The sequence below is a fragment of the Zosterops lateralis genome (assembly GCF_965231275.1).
Source record: "Zosterops lateralis genome assembly, chromosome: 4".
Classification (NCBI taxonomy): Eukaryota; Metazoa; Chordata; class Aves; order Passeriformes; family Zosteropidae; genus Zosterops; species Zosterops lateralis.
The window spans coordinates 18495353-18517066 of NC_139765.1; the positions used below are offsets into that span (position 1 = coordinate 18495353).

The following is a 21714-nucleotide window of genomic DNA, read 5'->3' on the forward strand; positions in this document are numbered from 1 at the left end:
TTTTAAAACTGAGATCTTTTTGTTGTCTTACGTAGAATTCTTATTTTGCCTTGGGCTTTTGTTCATGGCTAGTACACAGGTTGTCTGGTGTTGTAGTACTTGACATTTCTGGAAGTTATTTCTAAAGATTTTTTTCTCTTTGTGTATCATCAGTCAAGATGATGCCAAATTTGTACTCTTTGCATTAAGACAAATTCACAATAACACACATGACATTTAATGAAAATCTGTGTTATGGTGATATAATGACTGAAGAGGTTCAGAATAAAATTTGAGGAAATTAAATGGCACTGAAATAGGCCAATTCTGTAAAGCTAAGTAACAACTATTTCTGTAATTGCTATTTCTAGCTATTGATTATAACTTATAGTGACTGACTGACATGTGTTGCTATGGTTTCTTGAAAGCTACATATACTAATTGATGTAATCAAATAGAGAGAAAAATAGAATTTTATCTCTCCAACACTGTGTTTAAAAGCAGTTAACTAATTAGATAAATTGCTTGTCTTGCCCTTCAGAATAAAGTCAGAGTATTCAGTGTTTCTGTGTATTAGTAAATGAGAGATGCTATACTTTTTAAAAAACTACCACTGTGTATTAAATCCTAAATTTCTCTGTGGAAGTCCTGGTACCTTTCAATTTAAGTCCCACAGTGGCTGTAGACTTCTCATTCTGTACTCTGACTGTTGCATTGAGCACTTCCAGATACGCATTGTTTTGGTTTTTTTAAGGAATTCTTTATTCTTGTGGAAGATTGTGAGGAATTCACCTAAACAACAGGATATTGTGCCAAGTACCTCTGTTGTCAAATCTTGATGGAAATCTCACTTTTAACTGCTTTAGCAGATTGTTAGTCAGAGTGGTTGAACTTTACCAGAAAATAGAATGTTCATTTTTCTGCACAGTTTCAACATAGATTTATATATTTTTCTGTGTGACTTTCTCATCAGTATACACATGTAGCTGTCAGTGATCTGAACTCCATTAAACTTTCCAGTGGAGAAATTCCTCATAAATGCTTACTGCAAAAGGGAAGGAGGGGGGATCTCACACCTTGTGCTGATGTGGATTCATTTTGGAGGCGAGCTGTTGGTCTGGCTTGTTGAACTTTGCTGTTTTATGTTCCTTTTCTATTTACTCTCAGCCAAAATTGCATTCCATAAACCAATGGCACTGCATATTGTGGCAGAGATACTGTAAAGGTCTTGCTAGTTCTTCTGGATGAAGAAGCTGTCAATCCTCCTACCCAGAACAAAGCAGACCTGTTGTGTGACAATGAAAGCTTAAATTTGTGTGGCATCACCTCTGTTTTGACACTCTTCAGGTGAGTATTGGGAGGTTGCTTTTGTTGTGTTACTTTGGATTTTTTTAAAGGATCTGAGAGTCTAACAAAGCATTGATACTATTTACACAAATGGCATCAAATAACCAGTGTGCAGTCTGCTGTGAATTTAGGTGTAAAGGAAAAGCAATTTTAGAACAGTTTTGAGTTTTCAAAAGTTTTCCAAGTCTTCATTTGCATTTTCTGTATTTTCAAGACACTTTTGTAGCATGGATTTTTTGAGATAGCACATTTCTGGGCTGCACAAACTCTATGAAGGACACTCAAAAATACATTTCTGTGGGCACCCACAAGGAGACTCACCTGTCCATGCACTGAAGAAGCAGTGATGATTTATTTGGTCACTGTTCCTGAGGAGTCATCAGCTGTTGAAAAAAACAGGATGCTGAGAATTTTGACATTGTTGATTACAAAGAGGATGCATGAACCAGAACGATAGTGTAGACAGTAACATGGTGAAGCTCTTTTGAAGCTATGTATTTTGGCAATTAAAATAGGAGAACCATTGCCAGGCTGGAAGAAATTTTGCACCACAGACAGCTAAAAATAAATAAAATAAAGAACAAGCTAAATAAATGAAATTTTATTTATTACAAAATTGGATAAACTGAGCTAAATAAATAATGGATTTTTGTTGAAAAACCTGTCCTCATATGCACATTGATCTGCCATGATCTTAAACAGAAGTAATTACTTACAAATGCATAGATTAGTTCGTATTTCAAGAACAAATAAATCTCCTTTATATGCATCATTATTTTTTTTCATTATAGGCATCAATTTTTTTCATTGATGTACATAACTGGTTACATAATGATGTGTGAGTGGAAACATTTTGTATGGATACTTCCATTGAGAAATCTGCAAATATGTGGAAAATTATACTGAATATCTACCAGATGCTATTCAGGAGGGTGCAAGTAGAACAGTGGCTTAGAAGATCACTAGCATTACAAATAATAATAATACTGTGTCTGCAGAGCTACAGTGTTGGAAAATACAAAATGAGTACCAGAAATTAGAACTGTAGGTATGGTTTCTTTATGCTCTCTTCAGTTGTCACAGTACATGTGGTTCCTTAGGAAGGTAGAAAATAACATGAAGTTTGGAGAGTAAAGGTACTTGCCTTTCTGTTTCTGAGGAACTTGATATGGCAACAATTTTTATTAATGAATTGCTTTTACATATTCTAAATTCTTCTCTTTTTAATACAGATCTCCAGCGCAATCCAATGGATCTTCTCCAAAACCTCTTAGACAATGTATTCTGAAATCGATTGATGAAAAAGTAATTAAGGTACTCTGTAGGAATTGCTATGCAACTAGAGGCATTGTAATAATAGTGATAAAATAAAAGTAACAGTGTTACATTTCAGTCAGGTATTTGAGATTGTCATCCCACAACTGTAATTGTGATTAACTTGCGGTAATTGGCCCAACTAGAGCAGACAGTAGAAAAATCTAAAACACTAGAAGAGAGAGCCTTTAAAACTTAAAAGTACTTCCTAATGAAGAGTTTGTAGTGAAGGTGTACTGCATTACTCTCTCAGTTCATTTAACAATCTGTATTTCAAGACTATAGAAATAAACCTAGCTATCTGAAAACAGAGATAAAACTGATTTTATTTCTGATAAAATAGATATTGAAAAGGTTTAATAATGACCGTTTTATTGCTTTTTTTATTTTGATGCTTCTTACTTGTACCAATCTGAGGACATTTCTATAATGTTGCTTTATGAACAATAAAATAAAGTTGCTAATGTTTGCTTTTTGTAGATGAAATTAACTTCACAAGAGCATGTTGGTATTGTGAGGGGCTCTATTCAAAAGGACAATATTTCTGAAAATTGCTCTTTTTCAGTGTACTGCATTTTATATAGTATTTTTCATTAAAATTGGAAAACTTGAATGTTGGGAGTATGGATGGAGGCAGAGCTTGTCTTCTGCAGTATTTCAACAGAAAGCTAAATAAAAGTAGTGGCATAATTTTTTAAAGACTTAGTCCTGGCAATATGTCAAAACACAAATCTAATTGTTATGTAAGGAAGAGGTGTTCTAAGCCATCAGAACTGGTTCTAGAACAGCACAATGGAAAATACCTTCACTGGACATTAGATAAACTTGAACACATAGTGCATGTCTAAGAAGTAGAAAGGTATCAAAATGAAAAGCATGGTCAGTATTTCCAGCATGTATTTAAAATATTCTCCAACTTCATTCTGAGTCCTTTTTTGTGGAGTGGGTCAATGACAAGCATTTTGGATCCATACACTAATTAGGGTGAAATTTAGTTTAAAACTCGTAGGCAAATTATGAAAAACTGATAAAGGATCTTCTTTATTTTATGTAAACAAATTTAAATTGCAGCTTTACTCATCAAATAGCAAAAATGTGTCATGATGTTTCCATAAAATGTTGAAATACATCATTCTCTTAATGAACTTTTTGTAATTGGATGCACAAACAGTTGTGTTCAGTATCAAAGTACGAAAATTATCTAAAAGTAATTACCTGTCACGTTTGAGACATTTGCTGGTTTGACACATTTTTGACAGAAACAAGCAAAAATGAGTCAACTAAAATGGTTGTTGCTGAACAACTGACTTTTATAATTGACTCAGTTCTCTGCCATTCATATTTGATTTCTGCCCTCTCACATAAAATCCTACTTCTTTCTTAAAATGTCAATCTTTCATTTTATTTCTGTTTTTTCCTCTACCTCTCTAACAATTTCTAGCTTCTTTTGCATGTTTCTACTCCTCCATATTCTTTCTCTTTTTTTTATGAAGATGTTTAAGTACCTATCTTTCTCTAATTTTCTCTTTCTATACCTTCTTTGTAACTGCATACATCAACAAACAGAACTTCAGCTATCAACAATTCACAGATCTGGAGTGACCTAAATGTCCCTTTTGTCAAAATTGATATCTTCTGTTAATTCTACACTATCCTGTGGATACCTAGCTCTTGATTTTGGGGTGGTAGGTCTGTCTTTCATGGTATATTTATATAATACAGAAGAAGTACATGTTATATTTTCACTACATGACACTTCTGGAATATTTTTCTCTATCTCTGTCTACTCAAGTGTAATTTATCAGGTGTTCATTTTACTTTGTGATGTCCTGCTTTGTGTTTTTCTTGGACTTGATAGTTGCGACTTTCTCCTACATTCCTTCACTAAGATTGGTGTTCAAAAAATTGTTATCAAAGTGGTTAGATGCTAGATGCCATCCTACTGTTTTTGTATATCAGTCTGTTCCTTTAAGTTCTGGTTCATATAAACTACATGTTTTAGCCTGTCTGAATCCATTGATTATTTGATTTCTGCTTTTTTCTGTCCTTATATTCAGCCTGCAACATCAGTCTTTGTTGTTCATTTGTTAATTTTCAGGCGAACCCTTTTATATTCTTTCTTATGCCGGAAGGGATTTCTTATAGGTATCTGCAGAAGTCATTATACTTTTTTTGAAGCTTTTTCAGTACCTTTAAATCAACTTATCCCTAAATCTTAGTAGTGTTTTTTTGTTGAGATAAATGCCCACTACAGTGACTTATTTCAGTTCCTTTCTCTGTGAATCCATATATTTCTTGTCTAGGATTGTAATGTCTCTTGGCAGAAATAAATTTTGTTCTGTCCTTAATGTGCAGCACATAGCACAAAGAATTCCTTGTCCATGGCTATAGATCTCAAGTGCTGTAGTAATGTTTACCACCTTCTTACACTGAGTGTCAAGTGTCCATTATTATTCCATGCAACCATCATGAAATGTGTATAGAGACTGACCATGATCAGAATCTGATTTTACTCAGGTTTTCCAAGAACTTATATACCATTTCAGTAAGGTTAATAATTTCTACTACAATAATTAGGTTAAAAGATCATACAAACAACTCATACATTTTTCAACATATCCATGTAGGGGGTTGATTGAATCTTCTTCTCTTGAGCAGATTTCTAATCCCATCTTCTCATGAGCTCAAAGTTCTGTTTGTTCTTTCCAGGGCATCCTAGTCACCAGACTAGATATGCTAATTAAGTTTTTCTTACTCTCATGAATCCCCACAGGTTCCATGTAAAATTCAGTTACAAATTTTGTTACGCATAGTGCACTCATGTTAGCAATTAATTCACAACAGATATCAGATATTTGTGTTTTGAATAAGGAAATAGCAATATGTTTCTTGTCAATATCTGTGATCCTTCAGAGAAGTTTCTTTTGCTGTGTTTGATGGTAGCTTCAGTTCCGAAAGATTGCCTTAAGGGCTTTTTTACCATGCTGCCTCTGATAGCTGTTAGGTAGTTAGTATATAGTATAAATTAAGGATGTCGTATTAGGACTTTTCCCATAAAAGTTACCTTTTCCATGATATTTGAGAAGGGAAGAAAAGCACAGTAGTGGTGATAAGTTTGGTTGTATGCTGAATCCCTATATCTAAACAACGAAATTTAGGAAAATTTAGAGAGAAAAAAGAAAACCACCTAAATAAAAAAAAATTAAAAAGAGATAAAAACCTGTTGTCCTCTCTTTCCTTAAGAGGAACTGATTTCTCAGCTTCTTGGGAATTATGTGGAGGAATGCAGATTGATAATATTTAGACCTAGGGCACATCATCAGAACGTGTTTTAGTATCTAAAAATAAGGACAGTCGATAAAATAAAAAGGTAGCTCTAAACTGGAATTGGTGTTCAGAAATAAAATAAACCTTGTGGATATTTCCATTGTGCCAAAACAAATTCCTGGCAACAATGAATGACAAAGAAATATTTTTTGTCCTTCAATCCTCATTAAATACTCGAAGAAACACAGAAAGATCATCTAACTATATTGGCATTTGTTTGGAAGCAAAGCTGTTGCTCTTATTGCTTGTTAAGAAAGAAATCTAGGGAACAAGTGCATTGCATTGTTTCATTTCCTCTAGCAGAAGTAGGTAAGAATAAGAAACTTGGTTTTCTTTTTGGAGACAATTCAGTTTCAAGTTAATCTATTGTTTAAGTGACGTGTCTTCTGGTGAATGGTATTTTGTAGAAGGAGTCTTTAATTCAGAAAGGTCTGTGGAATATGCATTGAGTTATGTCTCTTGTCAGCGGTCCTTACCACTCCTTTCTGCTTTCTAGGAATACATAAGAAGCTTAATTGGACAAGAGGGAGTTACTTTATCTGAAAAGGGCTCATCCAGCCTTATGTCTTCTTTTTTGCATTGTGTTTCTATTTATGTGAAATGAATAGATATGATAGATACCCTGTTGTTGAGTAGTTATTTTGTTGATTTCAATGGGTTATTAAAGCCTTGTTTGGTGCTGTGAGAAGGGAATGAACAGGTTGTTACAATAACCTGCTTTGTTTAGGCTGAGGAGCAACTTAGGACAAAAAAATGTTGCATAGTAAGATTTTCATCTTTGTTCTGCACTGCAAAATATTAATGAGACTTTCAAGGCGTAGGTGTAATACTTTTCCTGAACTAATGTAATTGAGTGAAACGGAGATCTTTAGGAGTTAAGAAGGGAAGAACCAAAATTATTAGGCTGTAAGCATGCAATATATCAAAATTTAACAGATTTTTTTTTGTAAAATTAAGATTGTTTTGGCCTTTTGGTATATTGTTTTAGAAATCCTGCTGCATTGTTAGCAGACTTACCCTGAAACAGCTGCAAGGACTTTCAGTAGTTTGGTGTGGTTTCGTCTCCAGTTACACTAAGAAAACCTTTCCTTTATGAGGCACTATTTCCCTCCAGTTGGGAACATAGCTGCAGTTCTAGTTTTAAGAAGAATTTGTGGCTTAACAACTCTAACAAAACTTGGCATGCTTGAAATTCATTGTAATTCTACTGTATATAGAGATTCTTCCAAGGAAAAAGCTCCACAAAGTAAAAATCCTGGTCTACCTTTCTCATGTGACCTTTTCATGTCTCTATAAAATGACTTAATATCTAGCTTCATGCACTGCTGTTATTTTTCATTGCTTGGTTCTCTAAATGCTGTTACTTGAGAGAATTGGTCTGCCTATTTGTGATTCCAGTACAAATAAACTGTGACTTGGAAAATTCTCTACAGGAACTTATCAAGAATTTTCTCGTATGCTCACTGTATGTCAGTTGTGAACAAAAGTCATAGTAACAGAGAAAAAAATCTTCTTCAGGTAGTAGTGTCATCTATTGTTGCAAGAAATATTTATTTCTGAAGTGGAATATAATTATGGAGGACACCAAAAGTTTAGTAGAGGAGAGAAGTGAAGGGAATGAAAAGGTTATATGTTCAGCACAAAATCTGAGGAAAGAGTTGGTGTCAGTTGATAAACCACATTTGTGTATAAAATACCATTTTTATTTCTACAAGACTCATACATTTTATTTAGTATCCATAGCTGTGAGTTTTGTTTGGAAGCCAATAACAAGGTGATTTGAGGTTTATGTTCTCAAAACAGTAGCAGGTTATTTTGGGAGAGCAAAAGGCTGGTACAATATCATGGTAAAAAAAATAAAATTGGTAGTTTCAATTCAATAAAACCTTGCTACTATCTGAGCTATCCAGGATATTTTTTAAATAACATGCCTTGGTTTGGCAAAGATAATCATTTTATTGTTTTGTTACTCTTCCCTTTGTACTCCTTTCCCTTTTTCAACTTCCTCTTTCAACTTACCTTGAATATTATTTTTTTCTCAAAGGACAAGGGTAAGGATGGAGAAATAAATTTTATCTCCTTTTCTCTTCCAAATAGTACTCTAGTTGTTTGGCTAGAAAATAGAAACATGTGTTTGTTGTTACTGATGTATGTTTTCAAATTCTATTCTGCCATTCCAGTGTATAAAAACCAAATCACAACATTTTTAGTGACTAAATATTGGCAGTACTGTCTGTATGCAGATGCTGGAAGGCGATCTGGAACAGATTATATTCTAACTTTTAGAAATAAATAGAGCATGCACCATTAATATTTCACATAAAAGTGATTGTTTAATATGGGCATCTTGAATAACTGAAACATTTCTCTAGATACAGATGTCAAGGTGGGAGAACGTACTGCTTTATCTGCTTATTAGGACTTCTAATCGACCTACTTGCGCTGAAACAGTTGTAAATTCTATCCTGCTTTCTCCCAGCTGAAGAGTGCTAACAGTGAACCTCTTTTTTCTGAAATGCAGCAGAATTCCTTTCTTTGTATGGGGATAAGAGCAACATCTGACTTGCTTGTGAAGAGAAGGAATAGTAAGGCTAACTTCATTGTGTGCCGTTTGTGTGCAGCTACTCAGTTAGCTGCACTCATCTCCCAACATTTTTTCTCTCCCAGAGCTGTGGGTCATTGGTGTGTTGCTCTTAAAGCAGTGAATTTTATGGAATTTAATGTAAAAACTCTAAGGGCTTTCTTTCTGAGAGTTTTTTTCAAGCTGTTGACAGGCTTCATTGTGTGCTTCAAGTAAATTTTAGTTGATCTTTTTTCTTAAAAACATTCCAGTGAAGCTCTACTTTCTAATTCAGCACTAGACATGTGCTCCTTTGTGCTCCCTTCAGGCTGTTAAAATTTGCTTATTGCTACTTCATCCAATGTAGTACAGTTTTGTACGGAACTGTAATACAATTCTTTGTACTAGTGAATATACATTCCTAGACTAGTTGAAAAGTTCAACTGCTTCAACAAGTTGTCTTACATTATATATACACCCTGTAGATTAGTTCTAGCATCCAGAGTCTGATTTGGTAGAGCTTTGTGTGCTGTTTGCAAATGCCTGAGTGGTATGTGATGCAATCCAGCTGCAGTGAAGTTGAAACACAAATGGGTCTGTTGTGAGTTTTTTAGTATTTGAGCCTGAATTCTGTCCTTCGACTCCACATATTCTATCCCTACAAACTGGATTAGTGAAGTGTCAGATGGAAGTGGTAAAAAGAAATAATGTTTATAAAAAATAACTGCGTATATTGTTGGTTATAGAATGGTAACTATCAGGCTTTCTTGCTCAAATTTTGTGTTCTTCATGCTATATTTATTATAGATTCATCAACTTTGCAAAATTGTAGCTTATTTGCCTCTTGTAATGCGAATGTGATAAAAAGCTGTTCAAGTTATCGTTGCATAATTTTTGATGTGTGTCATTTACTGAACAATAATTGAGCATTGAGGGATTTGCAAAGGATTAAGATGAAATTTTTCAGAAACTTATCAAATACTGGAAAATGTTTTCCATTAATATTACAGTAACCTGAAGCTTAAAGGAAATACTAGCCCCTTATCTTCTTAATATTGTACTTGTACAATATGATGTGTATTAAATTTAAACTAGACAGCTGCTCTACCCTTCAAAATATTTTGTGAAGTGTATAATGACATATGCAGTCTACAGCTTCCTCACAAGGGGAAGAAGAGGTGCAGACTCCGATCTCTTCTCTCAAGTGGCCAAACAGTAGGACACAAGGGAATGGCATGAAGATTTTGAGTGGGATAGGTTGGATATTAGGAAAACGATGTTCACCTGAATGTTGATTGGGCATTGGAACAGACTCCCCAGGACAACTGTCACACTATCAAACCTGACAAAATTCAAGAAGTGTTTGAACAATGCTCTTTGGCCTGTGGTGTGATTCTTGGGGTGTCCTGTGCAGAGCTAGGAGCTGGGCTTGATGGTCCTTGTTGGGTCCCTTCCAATGCAGCATATCCTATAATTCTACTTAGTCAGTGAGCTGAGGCATAATCTTGAAGCAAACAAACCTTGTAAATGTCTATGTATGTAGTCTTATTTTGTGGTAAATATTTTAAAGTACAAATTAGATTAATACTAGGAAGAGATTTGAGTTGTTGAGAGTCAGGCTTACTAGTTTGCCTGTAAAATCTCCTTTTCTTTCCCAGTCTGTTATCTGGCCCAAATGAATTGCAGTTTGGGAGTGATAGACAATAGGGAAAACTTGGTCTTTTTGACCCTTGAAGGGAACACTGAGGATTAAAGTAAACCTGTATACGTCTAGGTGTATTAAACCAGAAAGAAAAACTGTGTTTCTGTAAATGAATGTTTTTTTCTAAATACTCAATGTATTCACTTGGCCAACAGCAGTACCATGAAGAGATATCTAGGTTACATCTCAGTGATAGGCTTGAGTCTGTTACCCTATATGTATGAAAGCAAGATCTGATTAAAGTGATATCAGTTGTGACTGAATTTTGTGCATGCAGTCCTCTGTGAAAGGCGGTTTCTGGGAACATTATTCTTTCCTTCTGTCTAAATCTGAGAATTTGAGTTAGAAAAAATTTATATCTCTAAGGCTCAAATCTGAACTGTAAGGTTCAATCTTGCTTGTGCTAAGAAGAAAAGTAGACTTGCATAATGCCAACCTTTTAATCAGAAAAGTATCTGTAAACCTCTTATTCAACAAATCACTCCTGCTATCTATTTATGTAGTAATATTTATTTTGTAACAGTGTTTATTACTTGCTCTTTTCTCTGATGTTTTTACTGTAGCATCTGTTCAGCTCAAATTGGTTTAAATTTGCCCATGCTGTTGTGATAGAATTATTAGCTAAAAATCCAGATGTATTGTAGTTACCTGCTCTGTGCTACGTCTCTCAATATAATTTGTATAATCAAGTGCACTTTGAAATGGGAGTGAGGGCAGAATTTGTCTTGCAAAACCAATAGCATTTATGACCAATTGTACCAAAAATATAAAGCTTGACCTGAAATTCTCAGCTGATGCAAAGCTGTAACTTAAGAATAAGGTGAGGAAATTTTACCTGTACTTGAACTAAATGAGTAAGTTTTGTCAAATGTGGAGTTAGACATTGGCATTCATTGGTAAAATGGCTTTGTTTTGTGAATAAGTGGGAAATCTGTACATAGTACTTGATATTCCCCTTTCACATATAAGTATAGCTGATGAGCCACAGAAGTATGAAAATTGACTGTAGTAGGTACCACATCTATTCAAAACAGTGGTGTCTATCAGAAGATGGGGCTAACTAAAGACAGAAAACTTTATTTTGAAGCTCAAAAAATTAATGTATACCTTTCTGAAAGAGCTGAAAAAAAGATTTTTGAATTATTTTAGTACTTTTATTAGAATGATAAATGATTATTCTTGAAAGACCTTATGCTTTGTAAATAAATATCTATTTTTCTTTTTTAATGTGAGCGTATCCATTTTTCTGGTATTTTATATGAAAAGAATGGGAAAGCTCATTATTTTACAAGTCTTGCAGGTGTTGTCTTTCACTTTTGTAAATAATTAAAGCTAATTGTAGATTGGTATTTGCAGATGAAGCAATCTTCAATTAAATTTCAGTTTGCCTGGACATATGAAAATGATTTGAGTGAAATCAGTGGTCAGCATTCCCATGCAATTCCAACCTACAAACATCCTGTACCAAAGCAACATTTGAAACCTGGAGAGCTCACAGGTAAGCTCTGTGGTAGGATTGAATAAATAAATGTGATGGGTAATACTTTAAATTCTATTATCTTCAGTAGAACTCAAAATAAATATTTTCAAGAAAAAGAACAAAAATATCTCATGGTTTTCAGTGTCTTATATGTCAGTTAAATCTTTTTGCAATAAAACTGTAATGCCAATGCTTTGAAAATATAAGTGTTTGAAAAATGTGCTGATGCTATCTTAAGGTAAAAAAAGTGATATATGCTGCATGTATGACATATTTGTTCTTATTCTACAAAAGTAAGCCAAATGAAACTTATGTTTTTGCCATCAAAAGGGGGGAATTTTTTTTTACTGCAAACTATATAGTGTATAAAATTTCTATGCCCTTTAACCCTCCCTTTCAATATCTTAAAGTTATAAATCTACTCCCCTAAGTTAATTATTACGTTTTTGAGCAATGTAATTTTAAATTGGCAATGCACTTACGAACACATAGCAAATGTAATAGCAGTGACCAGCATAGCTCTGTTTTATTGATAATACATTACTTTTGATTAAAAAAAAAAATAACATGGCAATCCTTATAGAAAAAGGATGTAGTTTCCCAGGTAACTTTTTATTTCCTCACATATGTTTTTGATATTTTTGCATGACAGAAGGTACAAATTCATGTCTTGATGTACCAGGGCTTGGCACTGTTTCTGAAAATGTTCACCAGACTAGAATTTATACAGAAATGGGAAAGCTGAGTTGTCAGCCAAGGAACAAGAACTTTGAGAATGAACAGATGGATTTGAATAACAACAAAATAATCTGTGACAAGGAAAGTGAACCATCTTTGCAAAAAAATACTAAAAGACTTAAGACTTCAAGCAGCTCTAAGAAGGAATTGGACAGCAAAATTGGTGGAAAAAGAAAACAGACCAAAACCACAAGTAAATTGATTGCTGGTCAGGCAAAACTAACTCGCTTTTTCCAACTCTAAGTTTTTGTTTTCACATACATGGTATGTTGACAGTTGTAAAAGTTTGCAAGAAAACAGGTGAAATTCATGAGTTAATTTCTTTCATACATAAATAATTGAAAATTGGTTGTGTATTATATTAGACAACTGCTTACAAGTCTGGATTATGCTGAAATATTTTATTTTTTAATAACAATACATTCTTAATAATTACACTGTTATTTTTGGTAATGAATTATGTATTCCTCTACGATGCAATGGGAAATCATTCTTAGATGTGTATGTACAGCTCCACTAACACTCAGTAACTTCAAATCACATTAAGTTCAGAATAAAATGTTTAATCTTCAAAGAAGGCGGTGGAGATGAGTAGTTTTCACACTTGCCAACAAGGTCGATAGACTCTTCCCAACATACACCTGAGGACTGCAGGAGGGAAAAGAAAGAGCCTGAAAGTTTAAATTAAACAACCAGAATTGTTATGGCTTCTGGAAATACTAATTTAACAAATGCTCCCTCCCCTGTGCACCAAATCATAACAGTCATAGAATCTCTAAATGAACCTTTAGCAAATTGATGTATTGACACTGCAGTGTACTTTACCAGTATGAAATAATTTTTTGTATAAAAATAAAATATATTTACTGTCAAAATCTCTTCTTCCTATAGGGAATTTAGCTGCGTTTTCTTCATCTGTGGTCTCTCTCTCCTGTATTGAGTCAATATTTTGAATTTCAGTGTCAGCTGGAAAAGCCATGGCTCCCTTCAGTGCAGGATAAAGTAGTTGCTTTCTACCAAAATTGATTGGCATAACATAATTGAAGAAATCATGTCTGTAACCTCTGTCCTGTTTTGAGGGAAGACAAGAGGTTTATCTTTATTTAAAATCAGTTGTGTTCACATTTTGTACTTTATACTTCAACAGTACAGTTATTTTATCTTTCAACATCATATCTTAAAAATAATGACCTGCATTACATCTTTGGCCAAAATGGTTTAATGGTCATAATTAAATAATGAGTCTTGTTTGGCAAAGTCAAGAACCTGTTGCTGCATATAGGGACATGCCTCAAATATAAATATAGGTTTCTACCCCTCTCCATTCTCCAAGTTTTGGCTACTGTCTAAAAATCAGATTTAATTCAACTCTCCAAGTTACACATTTAGAATCTTGGCATTAGATAAAGAGTTGATTTTTTTTTTCTTGACTGTTTTGTTAAACTGATATTTTTGTATATTTACTATATTTATTGATTTAAATTGTTGTATTTGTGTTCTAAAGCAGTATAAATGAATTTTAATTTTACAATTAAGCCAAAATTTAAAATTGAACTCACCGAAAACTTCATGTTTCCAGCATTCTTATCATTGAAAACACTGCTGTCTTCAGTCTTGTAGTGCTTCAGCAAAGGTATAGCTCCCCTGTTCATAGTTTTGTCTCCATTTTGTAGAGTTTTTCCTAGATTTAATGTGGCTAGCAACATATTTTCATCTTCTACCTCTTGCAGAGATTTTGAAACTGAAAGTAGAAAACCTTGAGAAAAAAGAGAGAGAAGGGAGAGAATTAGGATATATGATGAGATGCACATTTTTTAGTTATTTAACACTTGAATAGAGGTTCAGCACTTCTCAAATTCTAAAAAAGCTTTTCCAGTGGTAACTAATTGTTCTCCATTTCTGGAATGGCACAGTTTATATATTTTACAGGTTCAATGGAAACTACTTTAATGGCTGATGAATTCATTCTTTTAAAATGACTCATATTAAGGAGAACCTTTTCTATAATCCTTCTAATCCCACCTGTTTAGAACTAACACATTTCTTTGTCATACCTAATTTGTTTCTTCATATTTTTAGAACAGATTAGTTCCTTTTGGTGGATCAGTATAACAAAGTTCACAGAAAAAGTGATGTCCATTTGTGTTGTTTATAAAGCCTTACCTCTGGCTAAGGCAATTTAATAAGAGGAAATAATCTACATAAGTAAGCAGGACTGTTGTAAAAGTGTAATGCATCATAGCTTGTGATCAAACTAAACAGATGAAATTCTTGAAATTTGATGATAGCTTAGACTGCTGCCATGTTAAAGCTGAAATAATTAATTTGTATTTTGATGTCTGTTATGTCAGGTTGCATTATACAGAGTTAATGGCTAGAAATACTTATTAGTACCCTATTGACTGTTTGTGTTTTCTTACTGGAAGTGGACCTTTCTCTGCTGCAAATATAACAATCAAATTAAACTTTGGTTTTTCATTTAAAATGCCTTTGAAATGTATCAATTATGCTGTGGAAAGAAATGTAGAAGTTTGTGCATACTGTTTTGTTCTTGTTGTGGGGGCCATTGAGTTTTTTTGTTGGTGGAGGCTGGTTTGTTGTTGGTTTTTTTTTTGTTTGGGGTTTTTTGCCTTATCTGGAAAGCAAATAGGGCCAGCTGAAATTTAGCTAATCTCTTAATGCCAATGATACAAACCACACATTTAGTAGCTGTGTGTCTCTTAGCTAGTACTTTGTGGTTTATCCTTTAGCTTAGTGCACAGAACCAAACATGCTGCTATTCAAGGCAAAGCACTAGGAAATTGGCCACTGTTCCCTGCTAAACTTCCTGGAAAAGCACCTGACTTGCCAGAGTAACTTCTTGGTAAGATATTTCTTAGGAAAATGTCATGCCAGACTAAGCAGATTTAGACTGAGAAACATTTTTGGTGCACCCTCTTTTTCTCCAAAAGACGAAAAGTGCATCTAATCTTTTCTGGGCAAAGCATCTCTCACAAACAGAATTATAGCTTCCCTTTGTTTTCATTTCCTTGCTGTAGAGCCTGTAGAGCCTTCATAGCCTTTGGGCTATGAATTGTTTTCTTTCCTTTGACTTTAATTGCCTGGCTACAGAGGAGACAAATTTGATAGTTGATTGTATGTGGAAGGTTTAATACTTCTCATGCAATCTTTCTTTGCTAATTTGTGTTTTTCCCTCACATTAAATGTTTTTACAGTTCTGTTCAATTAATAAAGCAAAAGCCACGCGTGCTCTGTTGCAGGTACTTTTCATTTATCTCAGCCTTGGCAGGCAGAACAGGAGTGCTTTGGAGCTGTGTTGGCAGCAAGCTGTTCTTTGTGTTGGTCCATCATTTAAGAGTTGTAAAACAAGCTATCAACCCAGTAACTGGGTAGGTGGCAGGAGCTTCTGCTCCTCTGAAGCTCTGGCATCCAGAGCTGTGCAGCACCTCACACAAGGCTTGCTTTCAGATGCTTCTGTCTTTTAATACAAAGCACAGCTACAATGAGTACAACTGACCTGGATCATTCAGAAAGTCTGTCTACAGTGTCTGTCTAGTCTACCATGAGACACAAGCAGATGCCTGTGAAAGAATATGAAGTCAGGGCAAATTTATGGTACTTGCCCCAGAATCTTCTACTGCTTCTTGAAGTAGTTGTTAATTTTTAAGGTTTGTTGAAGATCCAAGGTGATTCTAGTGATAAGGAATACAAGCTTCTAATTTGACTGTTTAGAAATCCAGGGCACATGTCTGAAAATTCAATGACTTATCAACTGCTCTGAATAGACAGAAAAAATTTGTACACCTGCAGATTTGCAATGTGTATTCTGTGTACAGCTCTTCCTAACGCCTTTGGGAATCCTAGTACTCTGATGTCTACACTTTTATTTCTTTATCCAGCAACTTTCAATATTAGTAAAAATGTAAAATGTTTTAAAACATCAGCTTCTATATTTTCCTATTATTTGGGATTTTAAAAAAAAGTATCTTAAATAGCATATATTAACCCAGTGGTGCTTTCAGAACAATAATAATTATTTTGATAAATTCTTCTTGCTTCTACTTTGCATCTAGTTACAACAAAATATGAACTCTTAAAATCTGAAATCTCATGTGGTATATGGAAGAAAATTAAATCTAGGTGATAACATGCCTGGAATTTCTCTGTAGTCATTTTGAATTTTTCTAGGAATGGGTTACAAAACAACTGTAATAGTTTCATTTGGTCTTGTAACTACTGTAACTGCCATGTACAGAGGCTTGAACCTAATGCCTAGTACTGACTGAAGAATAAATAAAGCAGGTATGTATTGTATGAAATCAACTATTTTCTAGTATCAGAATTGAAAAAAAATCACAATGTAAGGGAAACTGTTTAAGCAACCTTAATAAATCACTTTAGTGAATATTAAAATAGCAGAAAAATATTTGGTCAGTGTTAATTTGCCCAGTGGCTTACTATTGGTTTTAAAAGGTGTATTTGGCTTGTTTGTTTATTTTTAGTTGGGATATTGTACATTTTATACAAACAGCTGTGTTTAAGTCTGAGTTGTGGAAATATTGATGCCTTCTTCTGTATTGGTCTGTCTAAATACCTCAGTGTTTTAGTTCCAAACCCCTCCCACCAAACCCAACAAGCAGGTGTTAAAGTGGAGATTCTGTGCTAGTAATGCAAAGAATGTGTCAGCAATTCACGCGGCAGATAAAAGGTAATTACCACACTTTGCTATTGACTAGAGGAAGTTAAGACTCTTGCCTAGCACTGTTTTGTTGTTCCTCCTGCTGAATTGATAGTCACCTCAAATCAGTAAATTGATTTAGCATGAAATAGGCACAATGCTGCACATAACAGGACAGCTCTGGACTTGTGCAGGAGCACAGCTCTAAATGTTTGGAGAGCTTAAGTCATCCTCTATAAATGCATCAGGAGAATGTGCAAGAAAAGTGGGGGGTGAAACCCCACAAGCTAGGTGACTTACCAAATTTCTGCCCAGGATCCAAGCAATCCATTTCAGTCCTCCTTTGAATTATAGTTTGTGTATTTATGAAAGGAAATGTTACATTTTTTTGTGTTACAAATTAATTTTGCTGTCGGGAAGACTTTGCAGTATTTTCTGCTGTTTGTTTTGAAAGGCATTTCAGAATTTCATTTGGAGGAAGTGCATAAAAATGCAAATATTTCTCAAGGAATTGTGCAGCAGCAGCTAAGAACAATTTATGTATAGTTTCTTCTAGCAAAGTTAGTGATAAGTGTATTGGTCACTGTGTCTGTCCTTCTTCAGAATTTTTTCTATCATATAAAATGGTCTGTTCTTGTAGGAATAATTTGCTAATACACTATATTTAAAATTAACTGATTCACTGTTTAAAAACAAATTAATCCTTCCTAAAAGATATCTCCCTCCAACAACTAAGTTTCTTCTTCCGAAGGACCCTTTGCAAAACAGTCCATGTCTAAGTCTTTTAAGGATGCTCAATTTAATCAATGAAGTGGAAAGAGGAAAAGAGGAAGCAAGTTTCCTCAAGCCATAGTAGCTTCTTAATTAAAAAAAAAAAAACCAAAAAAAAAAAAAAAAAACCAAACAGTGGTGATGAAGCATTGATTTAGAAGAATTAAAGACTTTAGTCAAAATAGATAGTGCTGAGGTAATGTTGCTAGACTTCCCTTTTTGTTAACAGAAGCCAGACTGAAGGAACTGATAAATCATGGAAGGAACTGATAAATCATGGAAGCTGTCAAACTAGGCTTTTGAATCCTGAATAATCAATAGATCCCATGAATACAATACAATCATAAATCAAACAGTCCTGAAAAAAAAACAGGATTCAGCTGTCACTAACACTAAAGATTAAAAGGTCAAAGAGAGGAAGACCCATCTTACTTCATCATTTTGGGACCCCACCCTATAAAAAAGACCACCGACCCATTTTAAAGAACAAACTACGCATGCTTGATGGCTTTTTGGGCTAATTACCATACGAAGTGGGGAATGGGATGTACCAGAGTTATGAATATGCATTTGTGTTTTGGGTATTCAATAGTCCTGTACATAAAAGACCCTGTGATCATCTGTAAATTGCGTGTGTGTTTTTGGGAGCGATCCCGCACGCTGCCTGGTGTCGTAATAAACATACACTTTCTAACTTTAAACTGTTAGAGAGTCTTTGTCCGTCATAGTTGGATATTGGTATTAGATCAATATCCATAGTTTTTAAATAATTCAGTGATAGTGAAATATTCTGTTTTCATGTAAAAATCTGCATTTCTGAGAGAAGATGACAAAACTGTTGTGGACAAGGCACAGTCAATTATTTCATAACCAGCCAACAGCAGGAACTTCCTTGTGAGAACAATAAAGTGGATAAGAAAGACTAGGCCCTTTTGCCTTGCAGGCAGATGATAGGATTTCGGCCAAGAAAAAATACTGGAGAAAGCAGAAGGTGCAACTGCTATTTTCAGCTTCATTTGAGCACAATGTCTGGGAGAGGCTTTGAACCTGACTATCCAGTGCGAGCCTGCTAAAATTCCTGTGATTTCTACTCTCCACCATTTACTGTTCAAATGGTTTTGATAGTGCTGTGGTGAGTAACTTGTTTTGCATAACTAACATGAGGGCAAGAGAACTTTTTTAGGAATATTGATTTTTGACAGTTTTTTACCAATGGTGCTGGAAACATTGGTGGATTACCCTCCTAAAGGGCAGTGAATGCTCTTGATGGTGCACAATGATTGTAAGACTGACCAGAGCTGGCATTTGAGAGGAGCAGCTGTTTTCCTCTTTGCTATTATGTGGAAGGGATCTGGATAAGGTAAAGGAATGTTGTTCTCAATATTGTTGATATTATCCATGGATCCTATTGATGATGTAGTTGTGTCCCACACAGCAGTCCAGGTTCTCTTAATGAGCTGGATATTCTGTCAATTTGCATGATAAGATGCTGCTCTTGTGGAGATAGAAGAATGAACCCAACTCTATCCGATTTCTTTTTAGCAGAGCAAGTGTTCAGTTAATTGGCTTGTCATCAAAATATGAATAATTTACTGTTTGTCACCTGGGTTTTTTACCAAGAATGTCAATTTTTATTTTGTTTGGTTGGTTTGGTTTTGGGGGTTTTTTCTTTATTTTTTACACTTTAGTCTCTTTTAATCACAATTGCATTTTCAAGTGAATTGTTTCTACTGATGCTTTTTTCTTATGACAGAGTATAAGCCTCAGTGTTTGGCAGTCTTGGTAGTTATGGAACAATAATGTTGCATTATGAGTCCATTAAATATTTTTACACTCTTTTGGATGTCAGGTGCCTTTCTGAGATCCCCTATCTTTAAGTTACTCTTTAAATAAACACAGAAGTCAGAGGTGTTTACACATAGAAATACTCTAATATAGTTTTCACATGGTAAGGTGAGCTGTAGTGGTGTGTTTTTGGTTTTATCAGTTTTATGTATGTATTTGTTCCTTGTTTTATATTACTTTTTATAAGTTGTAATGGTTTGCCCCATGCCACCCATGTTCCACCGTTTTTGGTTTTACCCCAACCCCAGTTATATGTCAGTCATAAGTTATACAGCCCCTGGGTCTTGTCTGTCACTTTGGGGTCTCTCCCGAAAGTCTGGAAAGTTCCAGTAAGAACCCCAAGTGATTGGACAAGACTTCAGCTGTCTCCCCACCCGAGTTATTGATTTGTTACAATGTATGTCATTTACCTAGAGAGCCATACCCCCTTGGCCCCTGATTTGTCCCCAGTTAAACGCATCCCTGAGTTCCTCCCCCAAATAAAAGGTGTTGCATTGGGGGGTTCCCACTTTTTTTCCCTTGCCTTTCTTCTCCGCTGCTTCTGTTGAAGGATGTCTGCTGGGGCAGATACCCTGATGAATAAAGCCAGCAGTTAACAGCTCCTCTTTTTTTCCTGCTGTCGTTGCTGCACTCCTTCGGGCAAACAGGAACTCACAGGGGTCAGTGAGGTTCATCCTGCTACCGAGCCGTACCCTTTACTGTCGAGCTGTCAGGGCTAGCTGAGGCAGAGACAAGACACCTCTTCAGTGAGCCACATACCTAAGGTGTGGGTCTGGGTTTCTCCTCACGCATTCTGGAAAAAGGATCAGTTATCTTCTAATTCTATTATTATGAAGTAAAATTTAAAACCTACAAAGCACCCACCAGGTATTCTCTCTGGTTTGCCATACCAGTTTGTGATTTTGGGTGTTCTGCTGTTGCTCTAGCAACAAGGGGTTGGAACCAGATAGTCTTTAAAGTCTTTTCCATCCTGAACCATTCTGTGATGCTACTCCTGCTACTCTATGGTATTAGCACAATGGCGTACAGAATGTTACAATATGTGTTCTCTTAATTATTGCAATGCTTGTGATTGTTATCCAAGGACTAGGAATGACATTATGATTTAGTGACTCTTATATCCTTGAACGTATTTTCTTTATTATCTGTGCCAGCAATCTAACCAAACTGTACCTGCTTCTGTTATATCAATTCCAGTCAGGTCTTTTTCATCCCAAGTATGTGAACTTTGTGTATGATTGAAACATCTGTCTCACAGACTCTGAGGAAGAGAAATTGCAGGCTGTTAATCACACAGTTTCTACTGTGTGTTACCTTTGTTTCTAGAAGAGACTATACTACCATTGATACTCAAAAGTACAGCCAGATACTTATAAAAGCTCTCAAGAGTTCCTGCACAGAATGGCAGTCACACTGGAGATTCTGATGGAAGCTATCCTGGAGAAATCAACTAAGTTTCTGGACGAACCACATTCCTCTATGCCAGCATGCCTGGTAATTGCCATAAATGAGGGCCTGTCAGAGTCAGCCAAATTACTCTGGCAGATGTCTGCTTCTTTAGTGTTGACAATCCAGATGGGTGGATTGTTCTTATCCAGTGCTTTCTGCAGGCTTTGAACAAGTCTATATACACTGACGCCAAGACTTTTAACAATGGCAGAAGTCCACTGGACAGACGAGCATCAAGGTCTACAAAGAACAATGCCACAAGGTTAAGAATTACACCAGATGTTTTTTATTTAGAAACAAAATCAACCTGCTTTAAATTGTCTTATTCTAGCTATGGTATAGTGCTGTTTTAATCAGAGATGTCTTTTATGGAAGATGGCACTACTGTCAATGAAATATCAATCATCATTTGCGTTGATATAGCATTGTGAAAGGTTTACCTTAGCCAGAGGTAAGGTAAGACTCAGTTTATAAGACTCAGTTATTTCCAAACAAAAAATTAAAATAGTGAGCTTAGGATATCC

The 21714-nt window shown here is 35.0% G+C and overlaps 2 protein-coding genes across 2 annotated transcripts in view; one reads left to right on the top strand and one right to left on the bottom strand.

Annotated features, from left to right (window-relative positions):
* Positions 1–12690, top strand: part of PARPBP (PARP1 binding protein) — a gene marked incomplete at its 3' end in the record, with an annotated part of 39129 nt that extends 26439 nt beyond the window's left edge. Inside the window, 5 exon segments of the mRNA XM_083860461.1 lie at positions 1147–1167; positions 1169–1326; positions 2559–2640; positions 11586–11727; positions 12362–12690. Of these exon segments, the coding sequence (XP_083716587.1) occupies positions 1147–1167; positions 1169–1326; positions 2559–2640; positions 11586–11727; positions 12362–12690 (732 nt within the window).
* A 355-nt stretch (positions 12691–13045) lies between these two features.
* Positions 13046–14258, bottom strand: PMCH (pro-melanin concentrating hormone; the record flags this gene model as incomplete). Its single annotated transcript, XM_083860700.1, has 3 exons — positions 13046–13095; positions 13315–13516; positions 14007–14258. The coding sequence occupies 3 exons, from the start codon at positions 14256–14258 to the stop codon at positions 13046–13048; spliced, it is 504 nt and encodes a 167-aa protein (XP_083716826.1).
* Positions 14259–21714: the final 7456 nt, after the last annotated feature.